Genomic DNA, 25,000 nt, shown 5'->3' on the forward strand with positions numbered 1-25,000 from the left:
CACACACAAACACAAACACACACACACACACACACACACACACACACACACACACACACACACACACACACACACACACACACACACACACACACAGCTCCATAATATAACTATAATTTCATGCATCGGCCTACAAGGGCAAAATGGTTGAATCTGGTGAAATACTGTAAAAATGTCAAATATGACTAGTTTTCTTCCAAATGAAATGCTGATATTACAGAATGCATGGTTTTATACTGTAAAGGCAGTGAGATCAAAACATGTGGTTATAATGGAAGTCAATGGGGCCATTTTTGCCTCGAAGGTGTCCAAAGGGAGTATCTGGAATTACATAAAAAATACTAATGCAATCAAATCAGTTTTGTTGCTTATCTTTGACATATCCAAGCCTCTAATCCCCACCAAAGCCCCATTCCCCTATGATTTATTTTATGGAAAATAATTAATGTTTTGTTGGGTTTTTCATAAATAATTGTTACTTCAAAGATTTAAAACTGGCATTTAAAGGGTTAAAATCCAGAAAATTATTAAATTTTTGGTAGTTTTGAGCAATTTACAAGTTGTTTAAGTGATTTATGAAAAAAAAGCAGAAATAATATTGATATATGATGATTTAATATCAGTTTTTGGACATGTACATTTTTGCCTCGAAGGTGTCCAAAGGGAGTATCTGGAACTATGTAAAAAATACTAATGCAATCAAATTAATTTTGTTGCTTATCTTTGACATATCCAAGCCTCTAATCACCACCAAAGCCCCATCTAGATATTATTCATTATATGGAAAAAAAATCATTTTTTGTGTTTTTTGTAATAAAAAATGAACTACTTCAAATACATAAACTGGCATTTAAAGGGTTAAAATCCTGAAAATGATTGAATGTTTGGTAGTTTTGATTAGGTTAGAAGTTGTTTAAGTGATTTCTGAAAAAAAAGCAGAAAAAAATATTGATATATGATGATTTAATAACAGTTTTTGTGTGCGTGGACATTTTTGCCTCGAAGGTGTCGAGAGTAAGTTTTTTTAAGGAGGGCATGAGGGTTAACTCAATAATAAAGCCGTAAAGTTTCAACTCAGGACAGAGCCACTTCTCACAAATACAGATAGGATTGGAGATGAGAAGTTTAACTGACCACCAACTATACTAAACGATACTCTGTATCCAACGCACAGTCACCTATTCTGGGGTAACTAGACCACCAACTACTGCTGACCTGACGGAGCACCACAACCGGCCGCTCGCGGTGCTCTGTATCCAGCGCACAGTAACCGATTCTGCGGTATCATCCGCACTGGTGGTGGATGTCGTTGATGCACTTGCATCATTAGATTTGCTTTTTTAATAACAAATCTGTCCATTTAATTCTCACTCTGATTACCTAACGCACATGCACGCACTGTGGGGGGGATGGAGGCGTTTTCATCCAAGAGACGCTGTGATTGGTGGATAGGATATGGAGCAGGGGACTGACAGCGACATAACCAATCACATTATGACAAACGCTCCACTTAGCACCAATTGCAATGTTTAATTTTAAATGAATGTAGCCTACTGGCAGTCTGGCACACGTGGGTGCTCAGTGGGTGCTCGGTATTTTCCGTGGGCGCCTATGTCTTCCTCTGATGTAGACGTAGCCTACACTAAGTCAATAGATAGTAGGCTATACAGTGGAGTTGCATATTAAGTTGTTCAGGGTCCTTCTGTAAGTCATTTTGGGGTACACTTTGGTTTGGAGAAGAACCACAGAACAGGAGATGAAGAAAGAAGGGCTGGAATGGCAACATCTGGAGCGGAGAGGATGGAAGAGCTTCGTCGATGGCCTATGTTCCTATGGGAATCTAAAGGCTTAAGTAAGTAAGTAAGTTTGGTTTGGATAAATTCTACAAGCAGCAACACCACAGGCCAAGCAATCAGCCCATCCAAACGGATTTTCAACGGGCACTGCACTAGTATATATATAATCACCAAAGGTGTTAAATAAAAAGTTGGACAAACTCATATACATTTTAAAATTCAGTCACAGGCAACTTCTCTTGGCTGACAAACATATTGCTTTGAGAGTAACTTGTTGATCAGTTTTCATGAATATGATTGTGCAATAGATCCCCAAAACGTTAGCAGAGGTACAATATACTATCTTTGAGTAACCCATGTATCCATCTAAATACCTGCCAAATCATTTGGATCTTAGCTTTTACAGTTTCTAGATACATTGTTAGGAAGAAGTTATGATGAAATAACTTTGATATGTAAGGTTGTGAATCAAAAGTGTAGGGTAAATGTCTTTGAATTGAGTGTATATAATAAGATTGCAGCCTCAGATTATCATGAAACACGTTGTGTGTTATGGAGCATGTAACGTGGATGTTCTGTAATGTGTTGAACAGACCTGGGAAACCGTGTCTGAACCTGCCTCAGTCCTTACTGGGAGCAGGAACAAGATGAATTCCTGTCTGACACAGCTGAACACATATAGAACTGGAGTAACACTAGCTCAAACAGATGGATGGTTAGAATTAGAATTAGAGAATTAGAATTAGAATAGCCTTTATTGTCATTGCACTGTGAAGGTACAACGAAATTTAGGGTGCTCTCACAGAGCCACCCTTGCACCACACAAAAAAATAAAAACAAACAACAAGAAAAAACAAGGAACGACATACTGTATGTCCAGGCAAGGACAAGAAACAGGCTCAGCGAGCAATATGCTCTCATTTAAAATAGTATCTACTAACATACTAAAAATATATATTATTTGCGTATGTATTTAAATATAAAATATCCATAAAATATAAAAGATAAAAAATATGTCTGTAGTTATTATAAAAGTTTGGAGTGAATGCTTATGATAAGAGTATCCATGAATGTCATGGACAAAGTGAGTGTCCATGAGTATTGGCAGTCCGTATGGCCCAGGGGAAAAAGCTGTTTGTCAGCCTGCTGGTGTGAGATTTGATTGACCTGTAGCGTCTCCCCGAGGGCAACAGATCAAATAGGGGGTAAGCAGGGTGTGAGAGGTCTGTGGTGATGGCCTTGGTTTTCCTAAGGCAGCAGGAGATAGCAATGTTTTCCAGGCTGGGCAGTGGGCAGCCGATGATTTTTTGTGCAGTGTTTATAACTCTCTGCACCGCCTTCCTGTCCGCCGCTGTGGAGCCTGCGTACCAAACAGTCAAGCAGTACGTTAGTACGCTCACCACAGAGGATTGGTAAAAAGCCAGCAGTAGATTTGTGTCAAGATTGTTCTTCCTGAGCACACGCAGGAAGTGTAACCGCTGCTGAGCTTTCTTAATCAGTGCCCTGATGTTGTGAGTCCAAGAGTGGTTAAAAGAGATGTGGGTGCCCAGAAACCTGAAGGTGGTGACAATTTCCACCCGCTCTCCATTTATAAGGAGGGGGGTGTAGTCCTGTCTATGCTTCCTGAAATCCAGAATTAGTTCTTTTGTTTTAAGAATGTTCAGGGTCAGGTTATGATCCTTGCACCAGCACGACAAATCCTTTACCTCTGCTCTGTATGCTGTCTCGTCCCCGTCGGAAATACAACCAATCACTGTGGTGTCATCGGCATATTTTATTATGTGGTTGGACTGATGGGTTGGAGAACAGTCATAGGTGTACAGTGCGTACAGCAGAGGGCTCAGAACGCAGCCTTGAGGAGAACCAGTGCTGAGTGTGAGTGTGGAGGAGTGGTGTGGGCCGATTCTCACAGATTGTGGGCGGCTCGCAAAAAGTTTTTAATCCACATGCATGTGGGGGATCTGTAGCTCCATCAATTTACTGCAAAGAATGTCTGGAATGATTGTGTTGAACGCTGAGCTGTAGTCCACGAAGAGCATCCTCACATAGCTCTTTTTGTATTCCAAGTGGCTCAGCGCTGTGTGAAGTGTGAGAGCCATGGCATCCTCCTTTGACTGGTTTGCCCTGTAGGCGAACTGGCAAGGGTCGAAAGAGGAAGGGAGGCAGTCTCTGATGTGCTGGGAGACTGATTGCTCCAAGCACTTCATGATTACAGATGTCAGAGCAATGGGTCTGTAATCGTTCAAGCTGTTTATGGCAGGTTTTTTGGGAATGGGGATGATAATAGAGGCCTTCAGACATGTGGAGATGGTGGCATGTGTCAGGGAGAGATTGAAAAGTTTTGTGAGGATCCCTGTTAGCTCGTCTGCACACGCTTTAACCACCGCTCCCGGAATGCCGTCGGTACCAGCAGCTTTCCTGGGGTTCACTGCTCTCAGTTTCATCCTCACCTCATGCTCCTGAAGAAAAAGAGGTGGAGTGCTGGAGCCAGGGGGAGGCAGTGACTGCAGGTGTGTGGTGGTAGTCTCAAACCGGGTAAAGAAGCTGTTTAGCTCCTCTGCCAGGGTACTTCTGCTGGAGGATGTGGGGGGTGGGCGACCTTTGTAGTTTGTTAGGGCCTGGATACCCCTCCACATCTGTCGCGGGTTGTTATCAATCAGATGTCCCTCTACTTTCCTCTTATAGTAGTCCTTTGCCTGTTTAATACCCCTCCTCAGTTCAGCTCTAGTGGAGAGAGCTCTGTCTCCCGTCTTGAAGGCCGAGTTACGAGCTCTGATCAGGGTCTGGACTTCACCTGTCATCCAGGGCTTCCTGTTTGGGAAGATCCGGATGCGTTTCTCCTCTGTGACGTTGGCAATACAGCACTTGATGTAAAAGAGGACAGACTCAGTGTATGTGTCCAGGTCCTGATCTTCAAAAAATACTCCACTCTGTAGAAGTGAAGCAGTCTTGCAGCTGGGTGAGAGCATTTTCAGGCCAGGCTCTGATGGTCTGTGTGGCAGGTTTTGTTTGCCTCCTGAGTGGGGTGTAAGCCGGAGAGAGCAGCAGAGAAAGGTGGTCTGATTGCCCGAGGTGGGGGAGGGGTGACACTCTATAGGCATGTTTAATGTTGGAGTAAACATTATCTAATGTGTTTTCTCCCCTAGTAGCACATTTAACGTGCAGATGAAATTTAGGTCTTGAGGCGTGCCTTATTAAAATCCCGCGCGATGATATGAACACCATCCGGATGAGCCCTCTGTTGTTTATCTATCATGAGCTAAAGCTGGCCGAGAGCCGTGCTAACGTTAGCATTTGGGTGGATATAAACAACAGTCACAATGACTACCGTTAGCTCCCGAGGCAGGTAAAAGGGTCGGCACTGGACAGACATGGCCTCCAGGTCCGGTGAGCAATAAGTGTCGATTACTCTACTGTCCAAGCACCAATCCTCAAGTACATAAACACAGAGTCCACCTCCTCTGATCTTACCGGAGGCTTCGGTCCGGTCATGGCGGTGTATAGTGCCGCCTACTAGCTCCACTGTAGCATCGGGGATTTGCGGGTGTAACCAGGTTTCGCTAACAATCAACAAACAACACTCACGGATAAGGTGATTGTAGGCGATCATTGACTGCAGCTCATCCATCTTGTTTGTCAGAGATCTGGCGTTTGTGAGAAGGATAGATGGTAGCGGAGGTCGGTGCGGCTGTTTCCTTAGCCGGACTAGCAGGCCTGCCCGACATCCCCGTTTCTGCTTTCTCTCCTTACGCCACCTCCGGCGCCTTCCGGGCCCGACAACAGTCCATAAGGCGCCCGGTGGTCTCGCTATCTCCGGCGGGATGTTGTGAGTCCGTGTAAAAACACTTGTAATTTCCATTTTCGCCAGAAAACCGATGCCTATCAGTTTTTGACGATTGTAGATTGGCTTACTTAAACACGAGTGTGTCAGAAAAAGACAGAAAGTACATAGAAAACACAAAAAGGTGCAAAGTAGCTGGGAGCCTTGAGCCGCTGCGTCCGTGCGTGCCGCCATCTTGGAAGACTAGACTAGACTATGGTGGTCTTTTGTTTCCTGGAATGGATTTGTATTGATGTAGTTAGATACATTTAGCTTCGAGATTGACATTTGTGAATTTTGACATGAGCATTTGAGCCACAAACCAGTAACCAAGTGCCTTTACTGTGATGACCTCTGAGAAGGTGGTCACACTGGAGAATCCAATATGGACAAAACTCTTCTTTTGAATATTCAATTGTATTCACTTTATCTCTTGCAGAATAAAGATGGCAGTGAAAGAAACCTTGCATGGTTTGCCATCAGCAATGTTACCTAATTCAGTGTAACTCTGTGTTCTTAACAACCTGGAATTTAGATCAGCTACAACATGGATGTACCATGGCAACGGGGGTGATGAGAAACATTTTAACCTAGAATAATATAACTCTTGTAGCTGTAGGAGTGCATGTGCCTGCCCATATCAGTGAGGATCCGTGCACATGTCCATGGCAGAACATTTGACTGTATGCACCATCTGCATACACACTTTTGGAGTATATTATATCATGTTAGATTTGATTCAACTTTGTCATTGCACAGAGTACAGGTACTGAGACAACAGAATGCAGTAAAAAAGTATTTTATTTACCAAACGCAGCATAGAGAGGATTGGAATGGCTGCGTACGCTGTAAGCACTCTGCTACTGAGCTGCCTTTACATGTTTCCAGCTCTCTTAGCACATCCATGGCCTCAGGGCTCTCCCAGCACATTTCAGATCTACTTTCTCCATTGGTAGATCAATGCAAATCACATACCTTATGTTGGTGGGTAAGCTAAATGTTATCCAAAACAATCTGCCAATCAAAGACCATGCTCTGTTTAAATACAATACATTTTCGCTATAGAGTTTATTTACTTTTTTTACCACTACTACAATAATGTATCTGTATATCACTTTCCAGGGGGGAGGGAGGGGGGAAAGGGGGGGGTGGGGGGGGGGGTTGGGGGGGGGGGGGGGCTTTTTTTTGGTGGGGGTATTTTTTATTATTGTGCCTTAGCATTAGCAGAAATTTCAAACAAAACCAAAAAGAAAAGTAAATCATTTATTGTCAATAAATGTAAAAAGCTTTCATGTACTAGCTAAAGACAAATCTGACAGCTTATTTATGTGTTGCGTTTTCAAGTGCCTTAGCTATTATACTGCAGTGGCAGAGTTGAAGCAAACACATTACACTGACAGAAGAAGCAGAGATGTTTGGCTTGTCTCCGACAGATAAGTGAAGTCTGTGTGAATGGTGAAAGAGATTGGCTATGGCACAGGCTTTGGGGAAAATAACATTAATGTGGCACCTATGTCCATAGTGATTCATGATTTAAATCATCAAATTCTGATTTCTTTTTTCGTATTCAGAAGAATTCTATAAGTTAATCAAAAGAAAACAGCACTGCAGTGAAAGTGAAAGGTTGGCCAGGAACATAAGAATCTACCCAGCTAGTACGAGAGCGGGGCTCAACTCACCATCAGTAGCTAGACCGCTCATTATTCAGCGGCCCCCTGTCGGCAACCCAAACACAGGGATTTAATGGAGTTTTATAAAAGAAAAAAAGGATTTATGGAGTCGAGGCTTGCGAAGCTTTGTGCCCGACCTTTTGGTCATCTGTACCCAGGGCACAGTCACTGTGTGTCGGCTACGCCCGTTAAACAGAAGCCTGTGGACAGTTTTGGCCGGGGGGTGATTGTCAGTACTACTACTTCCAGACCCGTTATACAGCTTGTCTCTACACTGTATAGTCAGTACATTACACATTATGGTTGCATGCCATTTTTTAAGAAAGTGGGAATCCTCTTACAGTCCAACATATCATAACCGTGAAGCTGGCGATGGTAACGTATAAGGAAGTCAAATTTGCAGTTTCTGGCACATGTCATGGATTCTACGTTAGCACCAGTCAGGATCCCTTCACCCGCTTTGCGAGTAACTAACTTGAGCAACGTTACTCTATACAATTTAATGCGAGCACATGAATGTTGAAATGAATGAAAATGACCATCCCTACGTTAACCATGATATAAATGAATGAAGCTCAACGCTTACCTGTTTAGAAGGAAATTAGCCAACCCGCTGTCTCCATCTTTTAAATGCATCTCCAATATTAATCATTTTTTGATTAAATACAGTAAATAAATTACATTTAACAAAAATAAAACCTCATATAAATGATTACAGTGCCTTGCGAAAGTATTCGGCCCCCTTGAACTTTTCGACCTTTTGCCACATTTCAGGCCTCAAACATAAAGATATAAAACTGTAATTTTTTGTGAAGAATCAACAACAAGTGGGACACAATCATGAAGTGGAACGAAATTTATTGGATATTTCAAACCTTTTAAACAAATAAAAAACTGAAATATTGGGCGTGCAAAATTATTCAGCCCCCTTAAGTTAATACTTTGTAGCGCCACCTTTTGCTGCGATTACAGCTGTAAGTCGCTTGGGGTATGTCTCTATCAGTTTTGCACATCGAGAGACTGACATTTTTGCCCATTCCTCCTTGCAAAACAGCTCGAGCTCAGTGAGGTTGGATGGAGAGCGTTTGTGAACAGCAGTTTTCAGTTCTTTCCACAGATTCTAGATTGGATTCAGGTCTGGACTTTGACTTGGCCATTCTAACACCTGGATATGTTTATTTGTGAACCATTCCATTTTAGATTTTGCTTTATGTTTTGGATCATTGTCTTGTTGGAAGACAAATCTCCGTCCCAGTCTCAGGTCTTTTGCAGACTCCATCAGGTTTTCTTCCAGAATGGTCCTGTATTTGGCTCCATCCATCTTCCCATCAATTTTAACCATCTTCCCTGTCCCTGCTGAGAGAAAAGCAGGCCCAAACCATGATGCTGCCACCACCATGTTTGACAGTGGGGATGGTGTGTTCAGGGTGATGAGCTGTGTTGCTTTTACACACCAAACATAACGTTTTGCATTGTTGCCAAAAGTTCGATTTTGGTTTCATCTGACCACAGCACCTTCTTCCACATGTTTGGTGTGTCTCCCAGGTGGCTTTTGGCAAAATTTAAACGACACTTTTTATGGATATCTTTAAGAAATGGCTTTCTTCTTGCCACTCTTCCATAAAGGCCAGATTTGTGCAGTATACGACTGATTGTTGTCCTATGGACAGAGTCTCCCAGCTCAGCTGTAGATCTCTGCAGTTCATCCAGAGTGATCATGGGCCTCTTGGCTGCATCTCTGATCAGTCTTCTCATTGTATGAGCTGAAAGTTTAGAGGGACGGCCGGGTCTTCGTAGATTTGTAGTGGTCTGACACTCCTTCCATTTCAATATTATCGCTTGCACAGTGCTCCTTGGGATGTTTAAAGCTTGGGAAATCTTTTTGTATCCAAATCCGGCTTTAAACTTCTCCACAACAGTATCTCGGACCTGCCTGGTGTGTTCCTTGTTCTTCATGATGCTCTCTGCGCTTTACACGGACCTCTGAGACTATCACAGAGCAGGTGCATTTATACGGAGACTTGATTAAACACAGCTGGATTCTATTTATCATCATTAGTCATTTAGGTCAACATTGGATCATTCAGAGATCCTCACTGAACTTCTGGAGAGAGTTTGCTGGACTGAAAGTAAAGGGGCTGAATAATTTTGCACGCCCACTTTTTCAGTTTTTTATTTGTTAAAAAAGTTTGAAATAGCCAATGAATTTCGTTCCACTTCATAATTGGGACCCACTTGTTGTTGATTCTTTACAAAAAATTACAGTTTTATATCTTTATGTTTGAGGCCTGAAATGTGGCAAAAGGTCGAAACGTTCAAGGGGGCCGAATACTTTCGCAAGGCACTGTATAGGATCAATCATCAACATGTTTATTTAAATCCATCTGAAGATTAGAGACTAGAGGTGAATCAGTCACACCACAAACAAAGGCCAAGTTGGCAACAACAGTGCTGTCCTTAACAAGAAGTTGGCCCTTTTTTGGGGCCCTATATAAAGTTTCACACAAGGTCTTACCCCAAGTGAAGGAGTTCAAGTACCTTGGGGTTTTGTTCGCGAGTGAGGGTACAATGGAGCGGGAGATTGGTCGGAGAATCGGCGCAGCGGGTGCGGTATTACATTCAATCTATCGCACTGTTGTGACGAAAAGAGAGTTGAGCCAGAAGGCAAAGCTCTCGATCTACCGGTCAGTTTTCGTTCCTACCCTCACCTATGGTCATGAAGGCTGGGTCATGACCGAAAGAACGAGATCCAGGGTACAAGCGGCTGAAATGGGTTTCCTCAGGAGGGTGGCTGGCGTCTCCCTTAGAGATAGGGTGAGAAGCTCAGTCATCCGTGAGGAGCTCGGAGTAGAGCCGCTGCTCCGGCGTCCGGAAAGGAGCCAGTTGAGGTGGTTCGGGCATCTGGTAAGGATGCCCCCTGGGCGCCTCCCTAGGGAGGTGTTCCAGGCACGTCCAGCTGGGAGGAGGCCTCGGGGAAGACCCAGGACTAGGTGGAGGGATTATATCTCCAACCTGGCCTGGGAACGCCTCAGGATCCCCCAGTCGGAGCTGGTTAATGTTGCTCGGGAAAGGGAAGTTTGGGGTCCCCTGCTGGAGCTTCTCCCCCCGCGACCCGACACCGGATAAGCGGACGAAGATGGATGGATGGACAAGGTCCCCAAAAAGCCAGAAAGGGCCCTGCCAGCTGGTGTGTGTGGATAAGATGCAGCTGTGAGATGATGGGCAGCATGTTGCCAGGACCCAATGCCATGGAGAGATGTTCCCAGAGTATATGAAGAAGAGAAAGGAAGTAGCGTTAAGTGTGAATGCCAGTGACACGTTTAAGCTGTTGTAGAGTTTTGACCCTTAACGTGACATGATAACGTTATCGTCAGCTGGCTCACTGTAAATGCAAATGTCTGCTCTGACTCATTAGCTGTTAACTGTAACGTTAGCATTAACATTAGACAGGCTAACGTTAGCTAACTGGTTGCTAACAAACAATTAACTACAACGTTAACAAACAATAAAGTGGCTTAAAGCTTGCCAACTTGGGTTGAATTCCTGCAGCTGTTGGGAGGTCGCGGCCGGGCACTGCTCTGCATGTTCCTGCTGTCTGCTCACCTGATGGAACAATAGAAAGAGCAGAAGTAGCCTATCCAACCACGGGACGCTGGTGTCGTTGTACTTCTCTGACAGTCGATACTTGCGGTGAACAGCGTCTAATTTCACATGTCTAGCTATGTGGTGTGTGTGTGTGTTGTCAAGGAGGTTTATGAACTGTGTGTGCTACACAAAACGTGCAGTTAGACTCATATTCATCGCCGTTCATTGTAACATTAGCAGGGTTTTTATTCTTTCAATTATCGTCCCAAAATGAATTTTTGTTGTCCCCGATCCTTTATTTCCCGGCCCCGGGACGACAGGAGGTCCTTAATGCCTTGATGGTGGCTTGTTTACTTCCTCCAACAACCCAGATCCATCTGTAGGTTGCATCAGTCAGAAATACAAAACAGTTCAACTGACATTTATGTATTAGCTTTCCAACTCACTGTTGGTAGTTTGAGAGAATGTTGCAGATTTATGCTGCACAGGGATCTGACAGAAACGGAGCTTAGTGGCATGTGCCTGTCCAGGCTCGCCTTATTCCTCCCCTGCCCTCAGTCTTCCTGCCCTTCCCTCCTTCCTCCGTCTTTCTCATCTGTGTGATAGGGTGCAGACCTGAGCCAAGGAAGGTAGCTGGAAGTTTATGTGCAGTCCAGACCAAGCTCAAAGAGCCCAGACAGAATAAATCACGCTTGTCTTGTTTATCATACCTACCCGATGAGATAGACGGTTGGGGAGCAGTGTTGATTCATGATACAATGGAAGGAAGGGGTGGATCTTTTTAAATCCAGGCCACAGCCCATGATGACATGTTGGCCAATTACCAGAGCTAGCCAAGTCCAAAAGATAAGGCTTGGTAATTTCAGCAGGTTCTTAGAAACTGAGGAAAATATGAACTTCAGAGCTGTACAATGTATATAAATATTTAGTCATTTTAGATTGTGGAGTTTGTATTACTGACTTGAAATAACTAACAATAAAATGTGTTTTTTCAACCAAATGTAGTCTAGTTGTACGTTCGATAGATGCCTCAGGGCTTTTCCCCAGCTAATCAGCAGAAACATGCTGCCTGGGACTCCAGCCCATTCTTCATCCGTCTGTCTGATTGGCTCTGAGCCTGACTGGCTGCAGCTCTGGTTCTCATGTCTCTTTTTCTCTCACATTGTTTCTACTTATATAATACTAAATCTAAAACAAAATGCAGCGTTTAACTGTACTTCAAGGACTGGCACTTCACTTGAGGTTTTCAATTGATTAAACGTTAACCCCTACATTGTAAAAGGACATTTAGCACTTTTTAATCACTGGAAATATCTTATGCTTGTAGTTAGTAGGTCCATTACTTCCCTGTGTTTCCTGGCATTCACTGCTCTCTTGCAACAAGCTTGATGTTTTCCTGGTGCTTTTTTGCCAAACATTTTGTGTAAGTGCTTTGGAGTTGCACTCTGTCACCAGCGATGGCTCCACGATGCGGAGGGTAGATTTGTGGTCGACCTGTTCCTGATGTGATCTGACGTCATGCTAACATAAACAGCGATGACCTCATGAGATCAAGGTGGGTGGCGCTTTTTGGACTCAAGCTCTGACGTTGCTCTCCACCAACTGCAAAATTCCAGGGCATGATGGGAAACACCTGGCTCACCCTTTATCTAAGAGCTGATTGGTTTGGATGTTGAATCAAAATTGAAGGTTTGATGAAGCTTATCACTTCCTGTTAAATTGAAGAGATTTAGATTTTATTTTATTTTCACTATGAAGGTTTATTATGTTAACAGAATAATGTTGTGTGGTCCCTGGGGACTTTTATCAGCCAAGAGGCTGAATACATTCAGCTCATATAGATAGTTAGATAGTACAGATAGTTCTTATAGACTGCATACAATCTATGATAGTTTAAGTCTACAATATGAATACTACTATAATTCTCATGGAAGTATCATGAAATAACAAGGGTGAGGATTCTAAAAATTAGATCTGAAGTGAATCCCTGACAGGTCAATAATGAAAACTGGTCTCCTCCAGATGTATTTTGATGTTTGGAACTTCCTTAGTTTAAGAAGGACACGAACAGCCCCATTTCATTATATGATTTTATGATGAACAGTTTTCTTTTTAATTAATAACTGCGGATTAACGGGATTCTTCCATCCTCTTAAAATAATCTGTCTGGCTGTCAAACACTAACTCTCTTGTCATTTCAGACCCTGCCACTCCCACCTGCCCTCCTATAAACTCCAGTTTCCCCACCTGACCTGTTCCACCCACCTACTCAGTCCCCTGATTACATCAGCAGTATACTGTATACCGCCCATATCGTATATCACTGTCTATATGAGTCATAAATATACAATTTACAATTTACAGAAACACTTGGCTTGTACCCTGTGGAGCCCCTATGGTGTAGTTGGCGAGGTGTGTTCTCACCTGAGCCTCCTGTTTTCAGCTTACTAATTAGAGCAACTCAGCTCATCTGGGCCCGGTGTGCTAAGGTTAATTTAACTCCAGTATCCTGTCTCTCTCTCTCTGCTCTGGCTGTCTCCGGGTTAGGTTTGGTTTGGTTAGGATATGTTGTCCTAGGTTTGCCTTTTGCTAAGTTTACACTTTACAACACCAACACACACCTCTGTAACTCATACAAACCCTACACCACTGACTTCACTGATGTCCACATCCCATTCTGTATAGAGTTTATTTGGTCTAATTTGGTTCAGTTTGGTTTAATAAAGTATTGTTTAAACATTTAACATGGTGTTGTCTCCTTTTTGTTGTCACCACCTGAGCCAGTTCATGACGTGTGACATCAGGCATGTTACTTTGTGTTATTGCTTTTTACATATTTACATATTTATATATACACCTATTCTGTCACATACGCACATAATAGTTCTGTCTATTCTTTACCTATATTTGTTATTTTCTTTAGCTTTTTTGACCTTCTTAGCTCTAATGTCTATTGCTGTGTAAGTGCATTAAGAGCAATGAAAAATGTACTGTATTTATACACATACTTAGCCAATAGCATTTAGCTCAAGGCACTGCTTTACAGCTAAATGTTTGGCCTTACCAAGCCGCAAGCATGGCTTGCAGTCTTGTTTATACTAATTCTTGGGAATTTAGGACTTCTTGCCAATATCTGTTAACATAAGGAGTATTTTTGGAAATCTGTGCTGACATCAGCACATGGTAACCGATGTTACTGCTCAAACTGCAAATGTTACAAACTTAAAACACATTTAATCCTTGAATTAAAAGAGTAGTCTTGGACCCTCAGCCTCCACAAATTGCATACAATTCTCCAGAATATTTGCGCCTGTTTTTGTCTTTTCTTGAAAGGATCATTTCCACTATCTTCGATGCTCAGGTGTATTGGCAAAGATAAGTTTTCTTGTCACGTGTGTGAAGAATTTGTTTCCTTATTGTTTTCTCTGAGCACATAAAAAATAGGTGTTGACCTATTTTTCAGTTCGTTCAGTTCAGCAGATGGAGAAAATGTAGTTCATGGCAAGGCGGAGTGAAAGGTACTTGGCCAGTTGATGACAGTTTGGTGATAGCAGAAAATATTCAGGGAATGAGTTATGAGGATTCTTTTTTTTAAATCTCAATCATTCAGCCTGTTGTATGTGTATGCCATTTGGCCTTCTGCAGTCCCTAGAGAGTGGATTTAAGTGGTGTTTTTCCAGCTCCTCTGGTATATTCTCTCCCAGGTGAGCTCACCGGCTCACCGAGTGCTGAGAGCTTTCTGGCCCTCAGCTCGTTCTTCTTTTATTAATAACTGCCAGCTCATTTTAGGCAGCTGCAGTCCAGACAATATCAAATCATTCACAGTTGAATTAAAACAAATTGATTCCATTTTACAGTATCTCAGAAAGGGGGTACACCCCTCACATTTTAGTAAATATTTCGTATATATATATATATATATATATATATATATATATATATATATATATATATTTAGTATATATTTAGTATATCTTTTAATGGGACAACACAGAAGAAATTACATTTTGCTACAATGTAAAGTATTAAGTTTACAGCTTGTATAACAGTGTAAATGTGCTGTCCCCTCAAAATAACTCAACACACAGCCATTAATGTCTAAACCGCTGGCAACAAAAGTGAGTACACCCCTAAGTTAAATTCCCATAGAGGCAGGCAGATTTTTATTTTTAAAGACCAGTTATTTCATGGATCCAGGATACTATGCATCCTGATAAAGTTCCCTTGGCCTTTGGAATTAAAATAGCCTCCCCACATCATCACATACCCTTCACCATACCTAGAGATTGGCATGGGGTACTTTCCATAAAATCATCTCTCAATGCAAATCAAACCAGCTATTAGGCTAACTGAAATAAAACCATGCCAATCTCTAGGTATGGTGAAGGGTATGTGATGATGTGGGGCTATTTTAAGTCCAAAGGCCAAGGGAACTTTATCAGGATGCATAGTATCCCGGATCCATGAAATAACTGGCATTTAAAAATAAACATCTGCCTGCCTCTACAGGAATTTAACTTAGGGGTGTACTCACTTTTGTTGCCAGCGTTTTAGACATTTAGACATTAATGGCTGTATGTTGAGTTATTTTGAGGGGACAGCACATTTACACTGTTATACAAGCTGGACACTTAATACTTTACATTGGAGCAAAGTGAAATTTCTTCAGTGTTGTCCCATTAAAAGATATAATGAAATATTTACTAAAATGTGAGGCGTGTACTCACTTTTGTGAGATACTGTATATACATGCTGCATGTAGACACAAAGCAACAAGGTAAATGTTTGGAGTTTATGTTGCTAATAGCAAAGCTTTAGTCTGGACAATTAGAAACACACAGTGCCAGCCCTAAGAGAATAATATTGCAATAACAATTTTCAACATTTTGCCATATTCTTGATCCAAGCACCAATTGTAGGTGCCTCTATTTTCTTCCAGATGTCAAGTGGAATGTTCACAGACAAGATGAATATGGTTTTATTGATCAGCTCCCTCCAGAATGTTTTCATTTTGTCAAACTCCCAGACACAGTTCATAAATGTCCCTTTAGCCTCATTGCATTTTAAAAATAAAGGTCAGGTATATTACGATTGTATTTATTCAGGTCACAGGAGTTGTGTATTTCTGCATCAGCCAAATATATTGGAGTAGCTTTAAATTGGAATTTGCTGTTTGTTTCTGAGATGCGTCTCAGGTTTCTTTTCCAGTCGTTTTCTGAAATGTCCTCTTTTAAGTCCGCCCTCCATGTCTCAAGTCTGGTTATCCATGTTTCTTTACAGCCAGATGCAAGCCAGTTATATATTGATGGAATCAAAATTCCATCAATAAAAAAAATCTCTTATTACAATCATTTGTTATAATTTCTTCTAAAGATGACAGTGCAGGAATCACTACTGATTGGTTTTGTATAGAAGAAATAAAGTTCCTCATTCAGAGATATTTGAAAAAAAAAATTCCTTGGGATGTCATACATTAGAAAGATTTCTTCAAAGGTCTTTAGAATCCCTTTTTTAACCCTTGTGTTGTCCTCGGGTCAAATTTGACCCGTTTTCAAAGTTTTTTATATCAGAAATAAGGGTTTCTTAACAACCAAATTGCCCCAAAATACCTTGGATGCATGCATGTACGTTGTATAGAACCCATAGAACATATACATCCATGCATCCATGTTCTTCGAAGGTAAGATTAATGATTACTTCCATTGAATTTTGGTTGTTAATTTAATTTCATGGCATTTGAAAAACATTTTTTAAATGGTTTCAAAACAGAATCCTGACCAAACTTTTGACATAAACCACTCAACATCCTCTGATCTTAACTATTCTATTAGTCAAAATAATTCATATCTGCTTTTTTTCTAACTCAAAAATTAGGTATAATGTCATTTTATTAGGTTTATTGACCATGAATAAAAACAAATAGCATTGAAAAGAGGGACAAAAAATGGTCAATTTTGACCCGGAGTGACAAGTTCATGGACAACAGTGAAGACAACACAAGGGTTAAAGAGGTCACCTACTCTACTAATTACTTTCTTTGTCCATATCTGGAATCCTGCATCCAGCTCGCCTGGTTTAAATGAAACCTTGCCCTACACTGGGCTGCATTGTGACAGAGAGCCCAATTTGTTCATATATTATTTTACCTCATACCATACATTAATCATATTAAAAACTATAGGGTGAGCAGTATACAGGTACAAATGTAATGGTACCTTAAAGGAGCCTGACTCTATGTCCACCCATGATGCATGCTCTCCAGAAGAAAAATAGAACATTATAGTTCTCAATTGTGTTGCTAAATAGTACCAATAAAGATTTGGACATTCCAGCCCCCCAGTATCAAATGGAAGATACAGCAGAGATAAGCAGATTCGAGAACACTTCTTATTCCACATAAATTTCCTGAAGAGTGTTGTGAGTTTCTTAAACATTCCTGTGGGTGGAGAGATATTTTAAAATAAATACTGTACATGCAGTTAGGCAATATGTTCCTTTTTCAATATATTTACTCTCCATATCATAGATAAAGGTAAGGACATCCACCTTTCTATAGAATAATGTACTCATTTCATTATTACTCCATAGTTTGTTGGTGCTGTAGTTTCTAAATGAGGTGTTATTTTAATGCCCAAATATGTAAAATTAGATGAGCGCTTGAAAGTAAACAAACATTGGTCCATATATTGTCTTTTATTTCCAGTAAGCAGCATTAGTGATGATTTTGAAGCATTTACTTGTTTATCTGGAGATATAACAGGCCAATTAGATCTAACAGTGCTGGTATGGATGTGTTTAATTGTTTTAAGAATAAAATTACGTCGTCAGCAAAAAGAGCTATTCTACCAATTGTAATCCCCAGTATTTGCCTATTAGATATAATTGCTATTGCTAGTGGTTCAATAGCTAGTATGAACAGAAGTGGTGATAGAGGTGAACCCTGGGGGCAACCTCTTGTAATATTAAAGGGCTCAGACACTACTTAATTTGTCAGTTCCTCAGTTATAGGTAATAGGGAGACTCAGGTCATTTGGATCAAGCAGCGAAATCCTGTCTCTTTTCTTTGTGCCAACAATTCAAAGCATCCTGCAGTATGGAGGTGCAGTGTGGTTTGGAGGCCTCTCAGCTCATCTGAAGGCCAGGATTCGACGGCTCCTGGGAATCTGTTCCAAATTGGTGGGCCACTCAGTGGAGAACACGCTCACTGAAAGCCACGTACTGCCAGGGGCGTCGGACTGTGGGTAAAACCAATACTGATTACCAGGACCCAAGGGGAGAGAGGGCCCTTGAAAAGTCTGGAATATATTTTATTTCACCTGGATATTTTCATTTCCTAATTAAATTTCATAATGCATGTCAGATGAAATGTAAAGTTAGTGTATTGGCTGAATAACTTGGTTGATTGACTGACTACATTTTGTATACAAAAAAGACTATCTAAGGTCTCACCCACCCCTTGCTAATGCGCCAAATGGTTTAGTCCATCTGCACGCATTTTGTTCATCTGGTGGAGCGCAAACTTCTGCTGTAGAAATTCTCAAAGAATGCCAAATCAGATTACCAAAATGAAAGGAAAGACAGGAGAAGGAGAGAAAACAAAATGAGTGGTAACTGACTTCTTTTCAAAGAAAGGTGAGCACAGACTAAAAAACGAAATCCATGGTGCTAAACTGCTTGAATATCTCCGCTAAAAACGGACTGAGACAACCCATTGAAAGAGCAGAACATACACTTTCAAATGATAATTTGGTTATACATGTAATCTGAGGTAAAGGCTAAATAGATAAACTACACTAGCAATGCTGTTTGCATATAACACACCATTGTAATAGCCTAATTTAAAATATGTTTAATTTTAAATTAATAGGCTATAATGTCTATAATTAACAATAATAGGCTAATCAGTGTCATAGGTAGCTTGGTAGCTCATCGGTAGATACATATCATGTCAACATTATAGTTATGTCAGATTCAGTAGAAGCAGATGTTAACATTGTGAAACACAAGGCCCTCATCCTCCTCTTTGGATTTGAGACAAGGTGAGCTTATATCAAAATTAAAGCAAACCATCTTTAGCCATTTTGACTGAAAGGTGTTAAGTAACACTAAAGTTAGGCAGAGTGGTGCAGACCAGTTTTTGCCAGAGGATCCAGGACTATGGCCAGATAAATTAACAGATGATCAGAGAGACACCATAGTACACAGGCTGGCAAGTAAAGGTACAGAGAAAACAAACAAAATGTAGTAGGAACCACTGTAAAGTAGGCTAGAGAATGTTGAGAAAGGAGGTTTGAAATGTGTGTTATCAGGCTACTCTAAGCATTACAGTTAATAGTTATTACCCTATAAACATCTAGGCCTACAGATTGATTTGTACAGAGGCCCGGTTATTATTTATTTTTTTATTGGGGGTGTTGAGGAACATGGGGGCCCATCAGGACTGCCTATGCATAACGCCCAGGGTCTAGTGCTACGCCCCTGCGTACTGCACACCGTCAGACTGGCTGACAAAATCTCCCTGGACTCTTCCCATGTGTTGTATGGGGAGTACCAACTCCTGCCCTCCGGGAGGCGCTATAGGGTCCCAGACTGCAGAAAGAACAAATATAAACCCTCATTTGTTCCTCTGTCAATATCTCTGCTGAATCAACATAGGACGGCAAAGAAGTGATAGTTTTTTTTTTTAATGATTCCTATGTTTTTAGCTTTTTAGGTTGTTGTGTTGTAATTGTTGGAGCTTGTATTGCAAGACAGATTTCTGTGTCTACGGCTATCTATCTATCTATCTATCTATCTATCTATCTATTGGGTTGAGCTGTAATAGTTTGATCCAGTTACGGAAAGTATTTCCAAAACCAAATGCAGCTGTAACGTTAAAGATATCAGTCCACTCAACCCTATAGAAGGCCTTCTCTGCATCAAGCGAGAGAAGAGCCGTGTCTTTTTCTTAGTTTTGGCAGTATAGTACATTGAGAACGTTATCAATGTACTGTGGGAAGAATGTTCTATAATGTAAGCTGCGCACCTTACATTATAACTGGAATGTTATGCTAAATATTCAATCATGCCAACCAAAAATATTATAAATAATATTTTTTACCTTTCTGACAGGGAACTGAAGCCGTTTTCTCTGCTTTGTGTCTGTGGGAAAGGTAAGGCAAGGCAGGCAAGGCAGCTTTATTTGTATAGCACATTTCAGCAACAGGGCAATTCAAAGTGCTTTACATAAAACATTAAAGAGCAGTAAGAAAACAATTAAAAACAATTTAAAGACAAGAATAAAATTGATAGTGCAGTATAAGAATAAAAGTTACAGTGCAGTATAAGAAATTAAAGTTAATAAAATAGATTATTTAAAGAAAAGCAACATCAAAAAGATAGGTCTTTAGCTTAGATTTAAAAGAACTGAGAGTTGCAGCGGACCTGCAGGTTTCTGGGAGTTTGTTCCAAATATGTGGAGCATAAAAACTGAACGCTGCTTCCCCCTGTTTAGTTCTGACTCTGGGGACAACAAGTAGACCTGTCCCAGACGACCTGAGAGGTCTGGGTGGGTCATAATGTAGTAGCAGATCAGAAATGTATTTTGGCCCTAAACCATTTAGTGATTTATAAACCAGTAAAAGTATTTTGAAATCAATTCTTTGAGGCACTGGAAGCCAGTGTAGAGACTTCATTACTGGAGTGATGTGATCCACTTTCTTGGTCTTAGTGAGGACTGGAGCAGCAGCGTTCTGAATCAGCTGCAGCTGTCTGATTGATTTTTTGGGGAGACCTGTAAAGACACCGTTACAGTAGTCAAGTCTACTGAAGATAAAAGCATGGACAAGTTTTTCCAGATCCTGCTGAGACATAAGTCCTTTAACCCTTGATATATTTTTAAGGTGATAATAGGCTGATTTTTTTATTATGTTAATGTGGCTTTTAAAATTCAGGTCTGAGTCCATGACTACACCAAGATTTCTGGAAAGTCAGACTAATGTGAATTCAAATTGTGTGGGGCCTCAGTGCAGCAACATCATCTACTTCTTCTTTTTTCTCTTCTCAGTGGTGTGTCACCTGCCGTGTATGAATGGCGGGAAGTGCAGCACCAGGGACAAGTGTCAGTGCCCCCCCGATTTTACTGGAAAGTTCTGCCAGATGGCTGTTCAGAATGGACAACAGCAGCCGTCAGGCGGCTACAGCCAGACTCAGGTCCACTCCACACACACCCTGCCCCTGACCTACAGCAATGGCCACAACCCTGGTGAGTGATGGGAACTGGGATGCTAGCGGGACAAGTAAAGGCTAAATTATTTGATAATTGTATTTGTTGTATTTGTATATTATATTGACGGTTTTATTGTCTATGCACATTGTGAAGCACTTTGTCTGTGAAAAGCGCTGTACAAATAAAATTTTACTAAACTATGGGGCTTGTGAGCCAGATGGAAAATGTGGATGCAACAAGTGACATTTTTCCTGTTATTTATCATTGAACTTCCTGTAAAGGATACATGTTTGAGTCATGCATTGCAAGGGCTGCACTGAACTGTGAAATAGTTAGAACTCACATGAGCCTTTTCAGTAGTCATTGGAATAGTCTCCCCACCAGGCACTAGTGTCTCAGAATTTTGCCATTTTTAAACGATTTCTTAATTTAATTCAATTCAGTTTTATTCATAGTGTCAGCTCCTAACAGGAGTTATCTCAGGACACTTTACAGATAGAGTATGTCTAGACCACACTCTATAATTTACAAAGACAATTCCCCCCATGAGCAAGGATTTGGTGCAAAAGTGGTGAGGTAAAACTTTCTTTAAACAGACAGAAAACTCTGACAGAACCTGACTCTTGGTTGAGAGAGAGAGAGAGAGAGAGAGAGAGAGAGAGAGAGAGAGAGAGAGAGAGAGAGAGAGAGAGAGAGAGAGAGAGAGAGAGAGAGAGAGAGAGAGAGAGAGAGAGAGAGAGAGAGAGAGAGAGAGAGAGAGAGAGAGAGAGAGAGAGAGAGAGAGAACTTTAGCTGGTTCTGCTGCAAAGCATTAGTGTAAGAGTGAGCAAATCAAAGTATTGCTTCTACAACAGGTACACAGAATGTGTAAAAGACCCACACTATATTTGAACACCATGTTTGGATGTTGAAGGGACACACCACTTGGGAGATCATATATATTGTACATTTCCTGAATGACCACAGTTCAGTAGACAGTCCGTCAGAGCAACCAACCCGCAAAACTATACGACCATGTAGGACCTTTATTCGTAAGTCTGATCTGACCCATTTTCTGTCCTCATATCTAAACCAGAGAACGGTCGCGGTTTTAAACACGTGGTTAACGTAGTGAAACGGTCCCAGTGTGGTTAGGTTTAGACACCAAAACTACTGAGTTAAGTTGATAAAAAGATGGAGGTTTGGGTTCAAATCAGACGTTACTTCACTTCCTACCACCACTATGAATCTTAATGAGTTGTAATTGCTGCTCGGAAAAACAACCTATGGGATTTTTTTGGGGGGAAGGACAGTCTGTTCAGAGAGACACAGCTGTGTCGTGCTGGACAAGATGCAGCCTGTAGATTACAGCTGAGGCTCCAATGGATCAATCTGATGCACACCCTAAATTTAGGATTTAAAATCCAGCTAGTGTCCATGGCAGCTCTAAAACAGTCCACAATACAGCATATTGTAACAAAGAGCTGATCAACAGTAGAGTATTTATCCCTCGATCTATTTGAGCATTTCCATAATGTTAACTTCCCTCGTAGTACAACAATCAATCAATTTATTTGTCACCTGAAATCCCATAAAATGCATGAAAACTATTAGTTGATGTATTGACAACTATTTATAATTTTTTTTTCATTTGTATTTTATTAGCGTTCAACGTACATATATTTCACTTATTCAGGTTTTATGACAAACCACATACTTATTAAAGTATAGAGATAAAAGGATGAGATAAACAAACATATTTAAATGAACCAACAAAAATTACATCATAAAAACAAAACTATAAATAAAACAGGGAGAAATCACTTTCAATATAATGAAGAAGTACAGTCAGCCCATTAATCTGAGACATAGTTGTACCACTTCTGCCAGTGTTCAAGGAATGTTTCCATTTTTCAGTTAACATGAGCTGCAATCCGCTCCATTCTGTAGATTTCTGTTACAATATCTCTCCATGAAACAATTGTGGGGTACTCTAGTAATAGCCTTTTTACTGGCCACCAGCATTGCATTTATCAAGTGTTTGTCCCCTTTTAGCCAACTTTGAGGTATATTTCCAAGATATAGAGTCTTAAAGTCCAAAGAAATGTCCTCATGGAATATGACTTGTAAAGCGTTGTGTATCGCCTTCCAAAAGTTTTTAATGCCGGGACAGTCCCAGAAGATATGGTAGTGATTTGCGCTTTGATATCCACACTTTCTGACAACTATTTTAAAGCATAAATGCAAAACATTCTGTGGGCCCGTCTGCTCCAATGTGACGCGTTGCTGCTTCGCCTGTTTGATGTCATAAACTAAACCTCTCTCACTTTGGGCTGTTGGTTTAACAAAAACCTTGCACTCTAGAAAGTTATAATCAGCGTTTTATTAAATTTTTCATTTTGAAAACAGTTGATATGCTAGTTGTAGATAATAGAGCTGTCCCCATCTCAAAGTATGACTTTGTTAGAGTAACAAGCAGACAGCTGAATGAGAGGAGCTATAGGCTGGAAGAGAAGACACTGCAGGCACCAGGACTATTGTGTTTTATTTCTAAATGTAAAACACAAATCTAGGAAATTACTTTTGGATTACCACAGCACACTGAGAGGGTTCTTATACTGAAGTGGAACGTTGTGGATATAGACTAGCCTGGTTCAGACAGTCACCTGGCGCTGCACTGCTGCACATACACCTGCCATGCCTCACTCTCCGTATCATTTACCAAACACACCCTCTCCATTCTAGAAGTCCAAACTTCTCAATTTAAACTTGTCAGTTATTTATTCAGAACACCACACCAAATAACTCCCGCCTACGGCCCTCTCCCCTCGAAGGGTTGAATCTCGGAAGTCTGTTAGCTTTTTTGCACTTCCGGTTCCCTCGTCTTGAAGTCAACGGGCTTTTTCAATGAGTCTTTGGTTCGATACCTGAAATAAGGTCTGTGATTAAAATAACATTAAGAGATTTTCACTTTTTGTTCCAGGACATAAAATACGACAGTACACATCCCACTCGTGAATTTTTAAGCTTGTGCATCTTAAAAAGGGTGGTTGCTAACAATCTGCTAAATGTGACGACAGACGTCATCATGCCAAGCACACAAAATTACTTGGAAGCTAGTGGTGGGGACGTCTTCATGCGACCATGGTGTACTTCTTTTCTAGCCTTAACGTTGGCTTTTCACTTCTGGCGATTGCATTTACGCTTCAAAAATCATACAGTGGTGTTCACTTCTGAAGATTATCTTGCTGAACAAAACGTAGAAGTATCATAAACGTTTGTCTGCCACAGAGCTCATTTTCTGCCAATCCTGTCACAACACACCACACTCCCAATAATGGAGGAAGCCCGCTGTAATGTGAATGCACCATCAGACTTGACAAAGCTCCCCAGAGTCTCTAACCACAGGCTCAGGATGAGAAAACCTATCTTGTGTCAAATCTGTGGAGTTTCCCTTTAAAATGTTACACAGTATTACCCACAATTCCCGATTATGCAATATAATAGTTGTCTGCTGATGTGTCCCATGTGCCTCCAGTGTTCAGCCCCAGCATCGTCAACATCCACATTAAGCATCCCCCCGAAGCCTCGGTCCAGGTCCACCAGGTGTCTCAGCTGGATAACTACCACAACATCGGGCAGCAGCTCAAAGCTTCCCAGGCAGGCTCCTCCTCCTCCACCAGCTACACCTACCAGCACTCAGAGAGCAGCCAGAAGATCCAGCAGCACGGCTACAACATGCTTTATCCCAGCCCGCATGGCTACCAGCCAATCAGCTCCAAGAACACCCTGGGCCGCTGCTTCCAGGAGACAGCAGGGAGTCAGGTCAGAAATGTCTACTGTTTGTTAGCTCAACAAGAAAGATTTACGTAGCAAATAATATGCAACCAAAGATTTTCTAATAAGTTGAGTTGAAACTGGCAATCAAGCCTCTCAATTGGAG

The 25,000-nt window shown here is 41.2% G+C and overlaps 1 protein-coding gene across 1 annotated transcript in view; it reads left to right on the forward strand.

Moving 5' to 3' along the window:
* ltbp1 (latent transforming growth factor beta binding protein 1) overlaps positions 1–25,000 on the forward strand; it is a 229,538-nt gene that overhangs the window by 100,028 nt on the left and 104,510 nt on the right. Inside the window, exons 6-7 of the mRNA XM_039783518.1 lie at positions 20,917–21,114; positions 24,596–24,882. Of these exons, the coding sequence (XP_039639452.1) occupies positions 20,917–21,114; positions 24,596–24,882 (485 nt within the window). The remainder of the gene's footprint in view (positions 1–20,916; positions 21,115–24,595; positions 24,883–25,000) is intronic.

Source organism: Perca fluviatilis, chromosome 19 (assembly GCF_010015445.1).
Source record: "Perca fluviatilis chromosome 19, GENO_Pfluv_1.0, whole genome shotgun sequence".
In the NCBI taxonomy this organism is placed as follows: domain Eukaryota; kingdom Metazoa; phylum Chordata; class Actinopteri; order Perciformes; family Percidae; genus Perca; species Perca fluviatilis.